The sequence below is a fragment of the Lates calcarifer genome, linkage group LG3, assembly GCF_001640805.2.
Source record: "Lates calcarifer isolate ASB-BC8 linkage group LG3, TLL_Latcal_v3, whole genome shotgun sequence".
Taxonomy (NCBI): Eukaryota; Metazoa; Chordata; class Actinopteri; family Centropomidae; genus Lates; species Lates calcarifer.
The window spans coordinates 12,505,233-12,519,406 of record NC_066835.1 but is presented as its reverse complement, the minus strand read 5'-3'; the positions used below and the strand labels follow the sequence as shown (position 1 = coordinate 12,519,406).

The window sequence follows — 14,174 nt, the reverse complement described above, 5'->3', positions numbered from 1 at the left end:
CAGTGAAGCATTCACATTGCAGTTTATTATTTACATTTGCATTCAAACTATTTACATACAGTACATGCTTTTACATTCCAAGAAGCAAGACGAACATCGTCTGGAACGATTAAGCCTCATATCAAGTGTTTTCATTTAGATGAGATTTTTATGCTTTTGTACTGACAACACAAGAAAAAAAACACAACAGGAGATAAAACAAGGGATAAGTTAATACTATAAAGTACAAGTGAAATAAAAGCTGTGGCACATTGTGCTATACAAAGATTTACATTATTTTCTCCATGTTTTAGAGCTGACGGGATAACTAGTAACCAGACAGTGCTGCATATTCAAAAGAAACAAATCAGCTCTGACCATATCTGTGTGAGTGAACCTGCTCACTCACACAGGTGTTTTTAGTTCTCGTTAATTAGCCCTCTGCTCAGGGAGGGGCCACACTAATGAGGTCTCATCAGGTACAATAAGTGGAAACACCTGTGTAAGTGAACCATCTCTGTGAAGGCGCTTTAGCTGCTACTGATTATACTAAAAAGTAAAATGGAGAGACTGCTAAACCAAGAGAGGAAAACCAGGCTGAGAGCTGGTGGAGAAAAAAGCTACTTGACCTTTATGACCATATTCATCTCAACTGATGATATTCAGCCATTTAAAGAAGAAATGAAGTTCAGTTTATTCAGAAATGGTTTCCAAGGTACTAACTGTTTGTTGAAGGTCACTCTCTTAAAGGCGCCCAACTACGGCATCCCAGATAATATTTGTTAAGGCAGAATCTCTGACTTCAACCACTTGACAGTAGTCAGACACTTTATGAGTTTATCAGACTGTTTTGCTTGGAGTCACATCAGTCGTAACATGTTTTGTGAATACAACAAATGACATGGGTGATGCAGGACATTCTTGCTTTGTTCCTTGTTGCAGATGGGAGGGTGTGGAGATATGAACATTAGTTATTACAGATGCAGCAGGAGACTTGCCAAACTTAAATTCTGCACACCTACACAAAGACACACACAGTCATCCTGGTTACATTAAAGACTGAACCTGAGACCTACAGTAAGTCTTATAGTACATGAGTAAATGAGCTGTAACTCTAACTTCAGTAGCTGGATATTTATTGTATACTAGAAAAGCGGCAGCCTTATGATTAACAATGACTTCAGCAGTGAGGTCAGTTTATTGGATATTTTAATCATGGTAAATCATTATTTTACCATCTTAAATCCCAGTTGGTTACAGCATCTCACTTCAGTCTACAGGTCTAAAAGATAGTTAGAGGAGCTGATTCAAACAGCAGCGTTGTCATTGATTCTGTTTTAAAGCAATAGCCAACACGTTATGATGATGATGGTTTAAAGTGAGTTGTTGGCTTGTCTTGTTAAATTAGCAGCAGCTGTAATGATACTAAGTGTAAACAGTGACATATATCATGTATATCAGCTGGAGGAGGTGAAACCCTGGATACACAGGGAATGTACCAAATAATGACCTATTGATCTTCTTCTATCTCTCTGGGCCTTATCTATCCCAACATGCAGTATAGTTGAGTTGAATCCATTTCTGTCTGTCCTTTTGTCATGAGCTCACTGAATCATTTTGTGACCAAACACAATGTCTTTAAAACAAATCAAAATAAAACATTTAATCTTGGCGTATTTCATCCTAACCAGTAGAAATCTCAATAAGGCACACTCTTTCTTTCTCCATTTCATTCCAACAAATAACAGTGCTCTGCAGCCTGGTACATTAATCTGTATGTACATTACATAACACCGTAATGTGAATGACTTATAGTGCAAGCAGGTAAAGCACCTTGACATTAGCCTTTTTAAATAAAGCTGCCCGTTATGTACGGTTGTGCACTCAGGAGTTATGGTGTGGTTTGCACACGTTGCAGATGGTGCAGAGCTCAAAAGCTGGTTGTCCAAGGAGCCCGTCCTAGGAGTTAACACCAGTCATTTCTGTTTGTACAGGTCTTACTTACTCAAACTGATGGCTTTAAAAGTCTTTTTTCCTCCAGAGCTGCTGCAGCTCAGTATGAGTCCACACCTGTTTCATTCCTCTGCATCTATATCGATCCACAGAGAGCCATCAAACCTGGAGGACATCAGCAGAAGTCAGCCTCTTGGTAGTTTGGTTTGCTCTATTTTTGTGTAAGTGTGAGTTTATGTGTAACGTACTAGAGATAAGACCTTGTCTGTAGTGAGTTTCAATGACATAAACATGAGAATTCCCCAACCACCAATGTTAAAACCAGCCAGCAGGAAAGACATGCTAATCACAGATAAAGTGTGTGGTGAAGGTGAAGAGGTGTGTTTTTGTGCTAATAAATCTCTTACCCTCGGTGTGTGTGCAGTGCTGTCCATGAGGCTCTGTCTCAACAAGCTCGTCACCACCTCAAGCTCCTGCTCAGCCTCCCTAATGTTTGGGTCCAGCTGGAGGACTTCCTGGAGGTCACTGCTGGCTGACAGATAGTCCTAGGTTTGGGGTCATGGACAGATACACACACAAACACATATAGAAGGAATTAAAGACAACTGGATGCACAAAACGTCTTCAAAAAAAATGAACCAGTGTTTGTAATGGAGAGCTACAGGTACCTGTAAACCTTTATAAGCCAGTGCTCGTCTGTAGAAGGCTTTCTTGTTGCCCGGCTCCAGCTGCAGAGCAGAGTCACAGTCCTGTTTGGCCTCTTTAAAGCGACTCAGCTTCAGGAAGCAAATGGCTCTTGAGAAGGGTAAAGAAGAAGAAGACAGACAAAAAGTGCAACACGTCAGGATTCTGCAACTGTTAATGATATTAAAGTCCAAACTACCAACTTTACATTTGAACAGCAATGGAGGTCAGAGAACTGAAAATCTACATCTTAACAAGTCATTTTTATTGAGTCAGAGATGCTTTACTGTCTTAAAATGTGCACTATTTCTTCTTATTTCAAGATACTGACATTGATCTTTAGAAAACTCTTGAAATAAATTGATGTGTATTGGAGAAGAGTTAAAACATCTCACTGCTTTGGCAGAATAAGACTTCAGGCTCGATAACAGACAAAATTTACTTATTAATATGGAGATCTTTGCATTGTACAATAATATTTGACCATCCATAGAGATAAAACTTTAACAACCAACCAAACTCCTTTGGGTACAACAAAGGCTTAGATTGTCGTACAGTGTAGGTTTTTATGTTTGTAAGACTCTGTCGATGCTGAATCCAGTTTCACATTAAGCCATAAAACAAAAGTTGTGATTAATGCTTGTTCAGGAGTCAGCCAATTATAATATTTGTTACAAAACTGATAAAAACTGATGGCTGTCCTCATTCTCACAAGCATGTGAGATTCCATAGTTCTCCATGGACTCAAGTTGACACCTGGATGATTATGTGGTGCCCTCTACTGTTTTTTTTTTAGAATTAGCATTATGTTAGACCCTGAGCTTTGGGACAGTCCGTGTCTGTATCATAAAAAATGAGGACATGTAATGTAAATGTAGACTCTGGAGCTGCTTCTTGACTGAAAACTGGGTGAGAAAGATGGTAAAGGTGGGCAAGAGAGGGCTATGGGAAGACACCTCTGCTTCACCACTCAAAAATGTTTATAGAATGAAACTTGTTCTCTCTATTGCACTGTTACACTGTGAGAGAGAGAGAGAGATCAATCAATCCTACTTTGTGCAACTTTGGTGTGTGCAAGCCTTACTTGCACACACAAAGTTGCACTCTAGGGTTGTTTCATGCATACCTGTTTGTGTAGACAGAACATTCGTCAGGTTTTATGGTGAGACATTCATTGTACTTCTCCAGAGCCTCCTCGAAGTGGCCCTTCTTCACCAGATCATTGCCTCCCTGTTTCAATAAAGTAAAGCGGGCCTCTTTTCTTCTGGACTGTTGACAGAAACATGTAATTTAGGCAAAATTCAATACTAAAATGGGTGAAGGAAAATGTAGTGATAAAATATTACTACTGTTTAGAAAACAGCTGATATCCTTTTGATTGGTCAAAACAAATGGCAGTATGATTGAGCTAGATTTCATCAAGAGTTAATTTTCTTTATTGGCATAATGGATACACATGTCAGGGGCAGACTGCATTGACTGTGTTTGTCTTTAAAGAAGCCTCACACAAACTTTTTCGGGTTTGATCAATAAATCCATCAGTCTATCAGCAGCAGTCTGAATGGGCCAGAGGGGATGGGTCAACTCCTGCTTACTGAGCTCTGTGCTGTGCTGACAAAGCTGCTGTGTCTAATGACTTGGGGGAAAAAAACACATACACACACTTAAACACATCCATAGACCTGAGAATACGCACACGCGCACACACACACACACACACACAGACACACACAGATAGTCCTGGCCTGGCCTTTATCAAATGACCCAGTTATGGATATAGTCTAAATTATTTATCCACAACTGACTCAGCAAGGTGTCAAAGAAACACTTGGACTCCAGTTCAGTCACTACAGCAAATGTTAAAAACAGATAATGGTAACCAAACAGCCAAATAAACTATCACCCAGTCTTTCCATAGTTTGCCTGTTAATGGACAATAAAACCATACACTAATAAAAACAAGAACTAGTGGGATGTCAGATATTTGGCAGAATAAGACCTGTTCTTTTACAATGGGAAGCAAAAACAGTTGCGAGCATCAGGAGAGCCATATCATTTTTAATGTCAACATCAACAATTGTTTAATCACAGTGCAGTGCTAAATCATGTGCAGCTATTTAAAGCACAATGCTCTTTCACATCAGTGCTACAAAGGAGAGTAGCTTTGTAAATGAACTCAGGCCCGTCTTGGTGTAATTCTGTAAATAACCAACAAACATTTTCCCATTGTTTTAGGGGACTTCAATTTATTCTTATCTTATCCTAAGAAAGTTACCCTCTATCTGTGTAACATATTCCAGGACTCATTTTGTGATTAATTTATGTTTTGTTGATCCCACGAAATCCAGACAGAAATTCATTATCACTCAGTCAAAAGGTATGACCCTGCTTCATTTAAACTGTATAGGGGGAGAACAATAGGTAAAGTGACACTGACTGTAACTGTAAGAGTGAGAGTTTCCAACTGAGGAAATGCAATCATGTGTGTGTTACTCAAAACACGACTTACTAGCCTGGTTCTAAACTGAATCTCTGCCCACACCTGATTTTTTTCAGTTTATGGATTAACAGTCAGAACCGCAGAAGTTGGTATCTTATAGTATTTTTTTAAAGCATAAAATGGTGCAGTGACAAAATAAGATTTTACCACCTAATATGAAGTGTTAAACACTGACAAGTTGAACCACTTTCTATCTGTCTCCCCAGCAACAGCAGCGTGCTATTCTGAGATTAGCGCTGTTCTGTCTATAGTCTATAGTCATTAAGCGTTTATGTACAGTATTTATGTGTGTCCGTCCTGTTCTTTTTCAGTGTAAGATTTAAATCCTGTGTTTGGAGTGTTTATGATGTGAATACAAATAAAGCAACTAATTTTCTAGTGTATGTGTATGTTTTTATAGTTGTATACTATACTGCATATATGTAAATATATTTGAATATATGATACATGAGGAGTCTTCTGGTCTGTGTGAGCAGGAGCAGCCTACAGGAAACCTGACCTGGATTGTTCCATTACAGCAGCACTACAGTCTGTGTAGATCGCCTTCCCTTCTGCATTATTGATTGATAGTCCACCCAGACACACACACCAAGACACACACACCAGACACACACACACACACACACACACAACACACACACACAATCTCTCAGCAGGACTGCCTTTGCTGATTCCCTGACCGACTTCTGCCACTGCTGCTTAATGATTCCATAATTCAAGGGTATCATTTCACATTTTAACACCACAATTTGTTACGCAATATTTGAACAATTTTGTCCAGGTAAAAAGAAAAAACATTAACACATAAACATACAATTTATGTCAAATCAAGAAAGTGTGTGTCCTAATTGGATTCCTGTTTTTGAAAACCAGTAATACATAGTGACTGCTACAATTGTGTATGCTGTGTGATGTACATGTGCTTTTGAATGATTTAGGAGAAAACTAGGAGGCTGTACACCCTTTGAACATGTCTAGATTTAAAATGCATGCTTATGTAGTTCACATAACTCCTAACTAAGCTTAGAGGAAGCGTTATCACTCACCTTCCTCCTGCGCAGCCCTGGTGGCCCGGGCTTGGGCCTGTTCAATGCTGACTGGTTTCTGTCTGTGTTCCTGCTGGACAGACAGAGGGACGACGGGGATCTCTGGAAGCTTCTCTCTCCACTCAGGCCCGTCCTGCTCGATCAGCAACTTGGTGATCCTGGCAGAACACACGGAGAGTGCAAGACGTGAGCATGTAAATGGCGAAAGGGGTATGTTTTGTATTAGTTAGATTAATGCTGCAACCACTACAGGGTTTGTGGGCTCTACTTTATGTGATGTCTCTATTCCTTGGCGCGTCGCTCTCTGTGGTACTGAATGTGTTGCACTGCGGTGGTACACTGCACAGACTAAGTGGCAACCATCATGGCTACATGTAAGTGTAGTCATTCAAACTCTCCAATGGCTGCTACAAACTGACTCTAGAAAATGATATAACAGACTGTCTCATTCTAATGCAGTATTATTTTTGGTCACAATGAGCCTCGGAGAGTTGCATCCTTCCAAGACCAGAATTGGTATTCATGTTTTTTGCATCCACACAGAAAATTCAGGGCGTACGTGATAAACACTGCCAGACTTAACCAGTACGTCCATTTCGAAATGCATATTGTGCAGAAAAGCATTATTTAAATACACAGAACCAGTCAGAATAATAAGGTTTCAAGGGATACCAGATATGTATTGCTAAACTATGGAGAAAAGTGTAAAGAATGATGCACACAACACTTATGCAGTGGAGGCAAAAGTGATGTCTTAGGTTTGAATATTTCACTCACCATAAATATTATATAACTGAACTAAATATATATGTGATGCAAGCTGATACAGAATGACATTATCACATGGTTTGGACAGCCACTTTTGAATGAACTCTGAAACTAATGGCTCCCATTCGTTCTAAAAGTTATAGCAGCCACATGACAGCATCTGTAGACAGCTTCATATGTTTAGCTGAACTGAGCTGACCTGTGGATGCTGTCGTGAGCAGCCTGCACCCCGGTGTCAATCTGCAGGACGGTCTTATAATCCACATAGGCCTTTCTGTAGCGCTCCAGTGACTCATAGGCCATTGCTCTGCGCAACAGGGGCTTCAAGGAGTAGGGCTGCAGCTCCAAAGCCCTAAGAGGATCAGAGAGACGCAGAGACAGAGGATCAAACCGTCTACACCTGCACACTGTGTCACAAGAGTAACTGGGCTAATCTGAAGGCTCTTCATTCATAAACATGTGAGGGAGTATTTGTTTTAGACAGACAGATTCCTATAGCCTCCCACGCTAACAATGAAAAGCAAACCCAAACCTGTTACTCCATGGATGATCTCCATGCAAGTTTTTGTGGAAAAGCTGAGCTAGTCTACTGAGCTACTAGCTGAGTGCTGAGCTCCAGTCTGTGACAATCACACTGAGGGCATTATGGACTAATTACAAAGCAATTATCCCTTTTTCTCCATGTACGATAACAATCTCCAGTCTGCTATGGAGGCAGTGTACGAAAAAGCATATGTTAATTTATATTAAGCATTCTATTCTATTCTTTTGTGAGGGTGAAGTGGTGTGGGTCAACTAAACAGAAGGGTCCAAATAATGAGTATCCAGGACAACATGATCATTATGATATTCTGTGAAAGGATAATGCATTTCAAACAATAGTGTAATGTGTTTATAGTTTCTAAGTGTTAATTAAAAGTAAAATTGAAAGTGAAAAAATCGCCGAAAACAAACACCGAAAGGAACTTAACAAGCATTCGAGTGAATTGATTTCAGATAAGTCTTTAGACTATTAATTAAGTGTGTAAGGAAAGCAATGCAGTAATGAACACATCTGCATTAGGCCTCTCCAAACACAACGTCACAGTTTTCAGTCACCTCTGAATGTAAACAGACTAATCACTGATAAACTGATAAATGACAAATTGCCTCAAGTGATGTCACTTGAGTCAGTGTAAGTCTGAAAATGAAAAAAAGATCTGTTGGTTTGGAGAGAGAAGCGAGCTTATCAGATATCTGTAGCCCACTCCTCATCTCTCAGCTCAAGGCTACATTAATTGCTACTAGCATAACACACCCAAATCTCTGATCCAACTGTCTGCAGCTGAGTTGTTGATTATATAGCATCTCTGGTTTTCTTTTATCTTTCTTAAACTGCCATTGTGACCCAGCAATGTTGTAAGAGTAAATGCTAATCATGAGTACTCAGTGTCTCCAAATGAACACATACAGCAATAACAGCAATATACAGATGCAAACACACATCTGACACTAATCACATACTTGGTGCAGTCCTGTATACAGTCCCTGCTGTTTCCATCCTTCAGGTAACAGGCAGCTCTGTTGGAGTAGAGAATACACAGGTCTTCTGGACTATCAATGCCTGCAGGGGAACAACAATAACCACTCATCTGAAAGACCAGACAGTCATCTTTGATCTCTGTATAAAACACACTCAATACAACACTCTTGTAATTAAGAAAATATGATGCTATGCTCGGTGGTTTGGACTCCAGACTGAGGAGAAATCAAGACAACACAAACAGTTCAGTTTAAGGTCACTAGACTGTCAAGAGCTGCTGAGGGGGTGAAAGGTAGACAGATGAATGAATGTGTTATCATTCCCTGTGGTAAAGTAATTTTCTACTCTGTCCTTTCTCTTCTGAGCCTCCACTGCAGTTTCACAGTCCCTTGCAGAGCATCAGTCATTATACACAGCTTCAGTGTCCCAAAACTAATTTCAGCTCTGCTCATAACCCTCTACATTTGTGATCATTCTACAATATTAAAAACAACACATCATCACACTTTGTTGTCAGTCAGTCTCAAAGAATCTTTCTCTTAAGTCTGCTATGGTAATAATTCTACTCTAATCGTTTTAAGTCTGTCTCCAGTGCTGCAGAAAATGCTATAACTCGTGCCAGCTATGAGAGTAAAAGTTGGCTGAGTGCTCTTAAAGTAGCAGCATGACATTCAATTCCACCTAAAAGCCCCATGCACCAGCACATGACTCCTATCTACAGTCAATAGTACTGTTTTGTGCCAACACTCCACTGCATTCACAAATCACCAGTGATGCCTAATGTCTCAGATACTGTTTGTGTTAGCCTAAAATCTAAATATTACTCCACCCAGACAGGTTACAGATCTGAAAAGTGACCTGCGCTCGTCGTGTACTTCAGTTCTAATGTAGGATGGGGAGTGCGTGCATGCAGACTGGATAAATAGAAATGTGCAGCATGGCAAGCATTGGCATAATGTATTAATTGTCATAGGATACTGTGGATTACGGAGCCAAATGACACTCTGAGTCAACTTTTATCTGATTCCCTTACAAGGACTAATACACAGATGTTAAGGAGGCTTTTCGTCTGTCACTGTGCCACCCATCTGTTGTTGTTTTATTTGTTGTTGAAGCTTTTGAAGACTTGTATTCATCCAAAACACAGCAGAATTAAATATTCATTCTGTAAAAATATGAATTCAGTATGATGTTACATATGTAGTTGCTGTACTACTTCAGGCAATCTAGAGAAAATTAGTCCACAGCAATTTTGATAACTGAATAACTATAATTGTTTTAAGCAAAAATTGCACGTTAATGAAATATTCTTTTGGCCTTGGAATATTAGTTGGACCAAATAAGTATTGTGAATAAGTCAATATTTATGTTTCAGAGAATCATTTCATATATTCTGATATTTAATGGACCAAACTATTAATCAATTGATTAAGAAAATAATCGCTAGTTGTAGCTTATTCGCCATGACATAAGCTCTCTCTGTTATTGACCATAAAGGTTACTTAAGCTTTGTGGTTTTACTGTATATTATATATGTCAGATTTTACAATACAGAATTTCTTTTACCATACATGACTGAAGGTAAAATATGTTTTGAAACCTAAATTTGTAATCAACAGATGTGTTCATATCTTCCCCACCTGCTTCAGCACATCCATCGATGGCCTGGGTGTACTTCTCCAAGGCATCTCCAAACTGGCCATGTTTGAAGAGGTGGTTTCCCTCATTCTTGAGCCGACCCAGGTGAGGAGGAAGGGCGCCAGCAGGGGCGTCCAGGTAACTTGTGTCCACTGCAGGTCTGCCCTTCTCTTCCTGTCCACATGCAGGGCTGTTTTCCATCTGCGTGCCATTGGCCACCCCCTTCTCTGGAGCTCTCTGAGTCTGGGGCTTTTCCACGCTGCCTCCACCCCGGCTTCTCGTCCCGCTTCCTGCTGTGGCCTGGTACGGTCTAGCTCCCCCTCCCCCGCTGCCCGAGGGTTTCTCCTGCGTGTTCCCCATAGCTGCACTCCCTCTGCAGTGTGTTCAAACTCTTCTCGCCCTCCCTGCCTCTCTTTCTCTCTTTCTCTCTCTCTCGCTCTCAGAGGCGCAGATACATCTGTGCCTGGCCGGGAATCTCTGTTAGACACGCCCCCTGAATAAGATGTCAGAAGTGATGTCATAGAAGGGGGAAGTGCCACAGCGGTGCAGTGCTGCAGTAGGACAGCTCTGATGGGAGAGCCTCAGATTAGACTTCATAGCAAATTACTCTGGTTGGAGAGATACAGAAATACAGACAATAATATTAAAAAACTAAATGACAGAACAACCAAAAAATAACACTAATGCAGATTAAGAGCAAACATGTCTGAAATAATCATTTAACTGGAAAATAATAGATTGTAATTGGTTGCTCTTTTATTAACATTGGTCAAGTGAAAGCACTAAATATTTGGTCTTCAGGAAAAGCACAGGTGTAAATAATGAAATTAATTACCTGCATCAGTTTTAGAGTGTGTGCTGGCTCACAGCCACACTGTCATGGTTTACTGGACACTTAAACATTACAGAGCACTGATAAGGTTATTAGTAACACTTGTGCTTTTCCGTCAATGGGAAGTCAAAATGTCTGTGAGGCCAACAGTTTGGCTGAATCAGTAAACAAGATAAAATTCATTTGGGTTCTAACGTATGTCCTTTACAGTACTAGATAAACACAGTCAAGAGTAAGTGGTTTTACCCTGTTTCCAGCCTTCCCTGGCTACAGTTTAAGTCTTGCATTTACCTTACAGGTTTAAAAGTGGTTTCAATCTTCTCACCTAATAAATCCTTGTAGGTACAGATTCTGTAAGTAAGGCTCACCATCTGGTGACACAGACAGACACACACACACAAACAAACAAACACTGCCCTGCACGGACCATGAGTCCCTCTTAGCCGTGTTTCCAATTTTGTCCTGCTCTCACTGACGGAGTAGACAAAATAAAGAAACATCTGGCGCTACACAGCTCAGCAGCACCACAAACTACAGCTTCCGAAATGCCCATAGTGTTGAATCAACAACTCTCGGTTTCGCTTCAAACTGAACAGAGAAGCTAATATGACTTACAACATACATATCACAAAGGCAGATTTTATTAGCTGCTGCATTTAATTTTTGGCTAGGTGCACCTAAACTGCTAGCTGCGAGGGCAGCCGCATTTTTAGCCGGTGGCTTTTGAGTCCGTACGAGGTTACTCAAAGTATCAGAAGAATCTTTTTACATTCATATTTATTTATTAAATTTAGATATTTAAAAAAAATCCACCGTTCGCATTTAAATTTATATCTTTCACCGACCCTACGCGAAAATGTTTTACCTTACCTTAAACGCTGGCAAAACACAGGGGACATTACAATTTGAAAAGTGAAACTTCCCAAAAACATTTTAGATATCTTTCTATGGCCTCGACAAAACACAAAACTCAGTCTTTCTGGTGGGAAAAAAACTCACCCTTAATTCCAGACACAGGTGTGCAAGTACTCCGCCGTCGCGAGCATGGACTGTGTGGTTGCTAGGTAACATTTCACTCTGCCCAAGGAGGTCGTTGGGTGTTTAGGATGTTAAAGTTCAAATAAATAAACTTTCTTTAAAATCTTACTTCAAAAATTTACATAAAAACCCATTATTGGTCTGTTTATATGTTGGTTATCAGCAGTTTTGTACGTTACTTTTTTTTCTTCTTCTTCTTCTTCTTTTTTTTTTTTTACAACACAGGAGTAGGAAAAACAGGAGGACAGTAACGTTGAACACGACTTTAACATTTTTGTGGCTGTTTGCTGCATTAACAACACAATTTTAAAAATTAGAAAAAACTGCAAAAATACTTGAGGTCAGTGAAAATCATGTTTTTAATAAACCAAAACTTTCAGCCATCACTCTGGGGCAAAAAACCCAAAACAAAACAAAACATGAAAATGGTAGCTTTTAACCATAATTCAGAAATCTGGAGTCAGGGCTGAAAGTCTATTTACATGCTCTTGCACCACAAAAATAGAACACAACAATAACAATCAAAACAGCTGCTCCTCTCTTCTTCATCTGGCATCAAAAACAACCACTGAAATCAAATAGTCAAGGAAATGTAAAAATAATCAGTTCATACATATGATTTATATAATAAAAAACCCTTTGCCATCCAGGTAGTCAGAGGTAGTCAAATAATATTCTATATCTTAAGGATGGGATTCACCCAATACCACACAAACTGAAAATATCTCTGACGCATCTTCTCTATAAACTGGAATCCAAAAAACCCATTGTCAAAATTTCAAATTATGGATTGGAGGTGTTTTGTCCTTTGTCATATTGTTACTTATATCACTTGAGAGAAAAATTACCATATGCTTACTCTTCATGTACAAATAAAATTCACTACTTACTGTTAAAAAATTACACATTAGGAAAATTGAGATTCAACCTTTAAAATCTCCAAGTTCAGTCACTCTGTCTCTGTCTCTCTCTGACACACACATTTTAAGGATACATCTCTTTGTTCTCTTCTTGTACATGATCCTGTAGCCGCACTCTCTGCATCGGATTGGATCACGGGCCTTTATTTCATTTTCAGTGTGACATTCTGCAATTAAAGAAAGAAAGAATATGACAGAAAATACCCTTAAATTTTGTCTCCAACATGTGAAAAAGGAGCTGAGACAGACTACTTCATTCCTCTCTATTTAGATTCTTGGGTGTTAATTATACAATATTAGCTCCTTTGTAGCATCAGTTAGAAATGCATACACTCCTCTCTGGATACAGTTTGCATTAATTTGTGGTTTCCTGTGATTCAGTGCAGTCTGGGCAGAGCTGTTTGAATGACTTAACAATAAAATCTTAACTCACTGTGTAATATTTGACATACTGGACCTCAACTAATAATTGCTGCAAAGAGTAGTAGCATTCTGACCATAAGTATAGTGGTACTGATGGGTCAGTATTACCAGAATAGTAGCTGGTTATTTTATAGTATGATTTAGGAGAAGCACCCAAAACAGAAGTAGTTGTAATGGTGTTAGCAGTGACAGTGGATGTAAACGTTGCATTAGAGCAGGTCTGGTAGTATCATTACAGTAAGTAACGGCTGTAGTATCTGTAACATTGACACAACTAACAGTGAAAATGTACCTCCGCATATGTAGATCATAGGTTGTTGCTTGGGTGGCTGCAAATCTTTCTGTGCCTCCATTTCTGATCCTTTAAGATAGAGAGAGAAGTGTTAACATCATCGTATCAATATGGTTACAGCATGCTAACACAGAAACAGCATGGTGATGCCGGGAGGATTAGCCTAAACCGTCTCAACCGGTGGACGTAATAAACTGCAAAGGATTATAGGAAATCTCAAAATATAGTATGGGTATACAAAATGTGAAATACACCGAAGGAGTGGATAAAAAGTAACACACAGCTCACCGTTTTAAGATGCCAACTGTTAGCTGTTTACCTCTCTTTTCATCTCACACACTACCGCCTGCGCTGCACATGCGTACAACCGCCCGGTCCACCTCAAAGCAAAGTGGATTGTGATTGGTCAGAAGATACTTTGTCATATTTTTGCTTTTTTGCCTGATAGCGCCTATAATTTGAATATATAAAAAATCCACTATATTTTATAGTCTTCAAAGTTTATTTATTGTAGGTTATTTACGGTTTCTATCTTCATAAAGACAGAAATTGTGGTGTTTATTTTTTCAAGCACTCCGG

The 14,174-nt window shown here is 39.5% G+C and overlaps 2 protein-coding genes across 2 annotated transcripts; both read right to left on the bottom strand.

Moving 5' to 3' along the window:
- Positions 1-5: 5 nt before the first annotated feature.
- On the bottom strand, positions 6-11,904 carry spag1a (sperm associated antigen 1a). Its single transcript, XM_051067013.1, has 9 exons — positions 11,793-11,904; positions 10,093-10,698; positions 8,434-8,533; positions 7,130-7,282; positions 6,159-6,320; positions 3,743-3,880; positions 2,601-2,727; positions 2,340-2,477; positions 6-2,097 (listed from the first exon to the last, which is right to left on the bottom strand). Exons 2-9 carry the CDS (start codon positions 10,448-10,450, stop codon positions 2,092-2,094), a joined length of 1,182 nt encoding a protein of 393 aa, XP_050922970.1. The 5' UTR covers positions 10,451-10,698; positions 11,793-11,904; the 3' UTR covers positions 6-2,091.
- A 397-nt stretch (positions 11,905-12,301) lies between these two features.
- polr2k (RNA polymerase II, I and III subunit K) lies at positions 12,302-13,994 on the bottom strand. The gene is made up of 4 exons (XM_018698096.2): positions 13,884-13,994; positions 13,596-13,664; positions 12,955-13,047; positions 12,302-12,528 (listed from the first exon to the last, which is right to left on the bottom strand). Exons 2-4 carry the CDS (start codon positions 13,654-13,656, stop codon positions 12,506-12,508), a joined length of 177 nt encoding a protein of 58 aa, XP_018553612.1. The 5' UTR covers positions 13,657-13,664; positions 13,884-13,994; the 3' UTR covers positions 12,302-12,505.
- Positions 13,995-14,174: the final 180 nt, after the last annotated feature.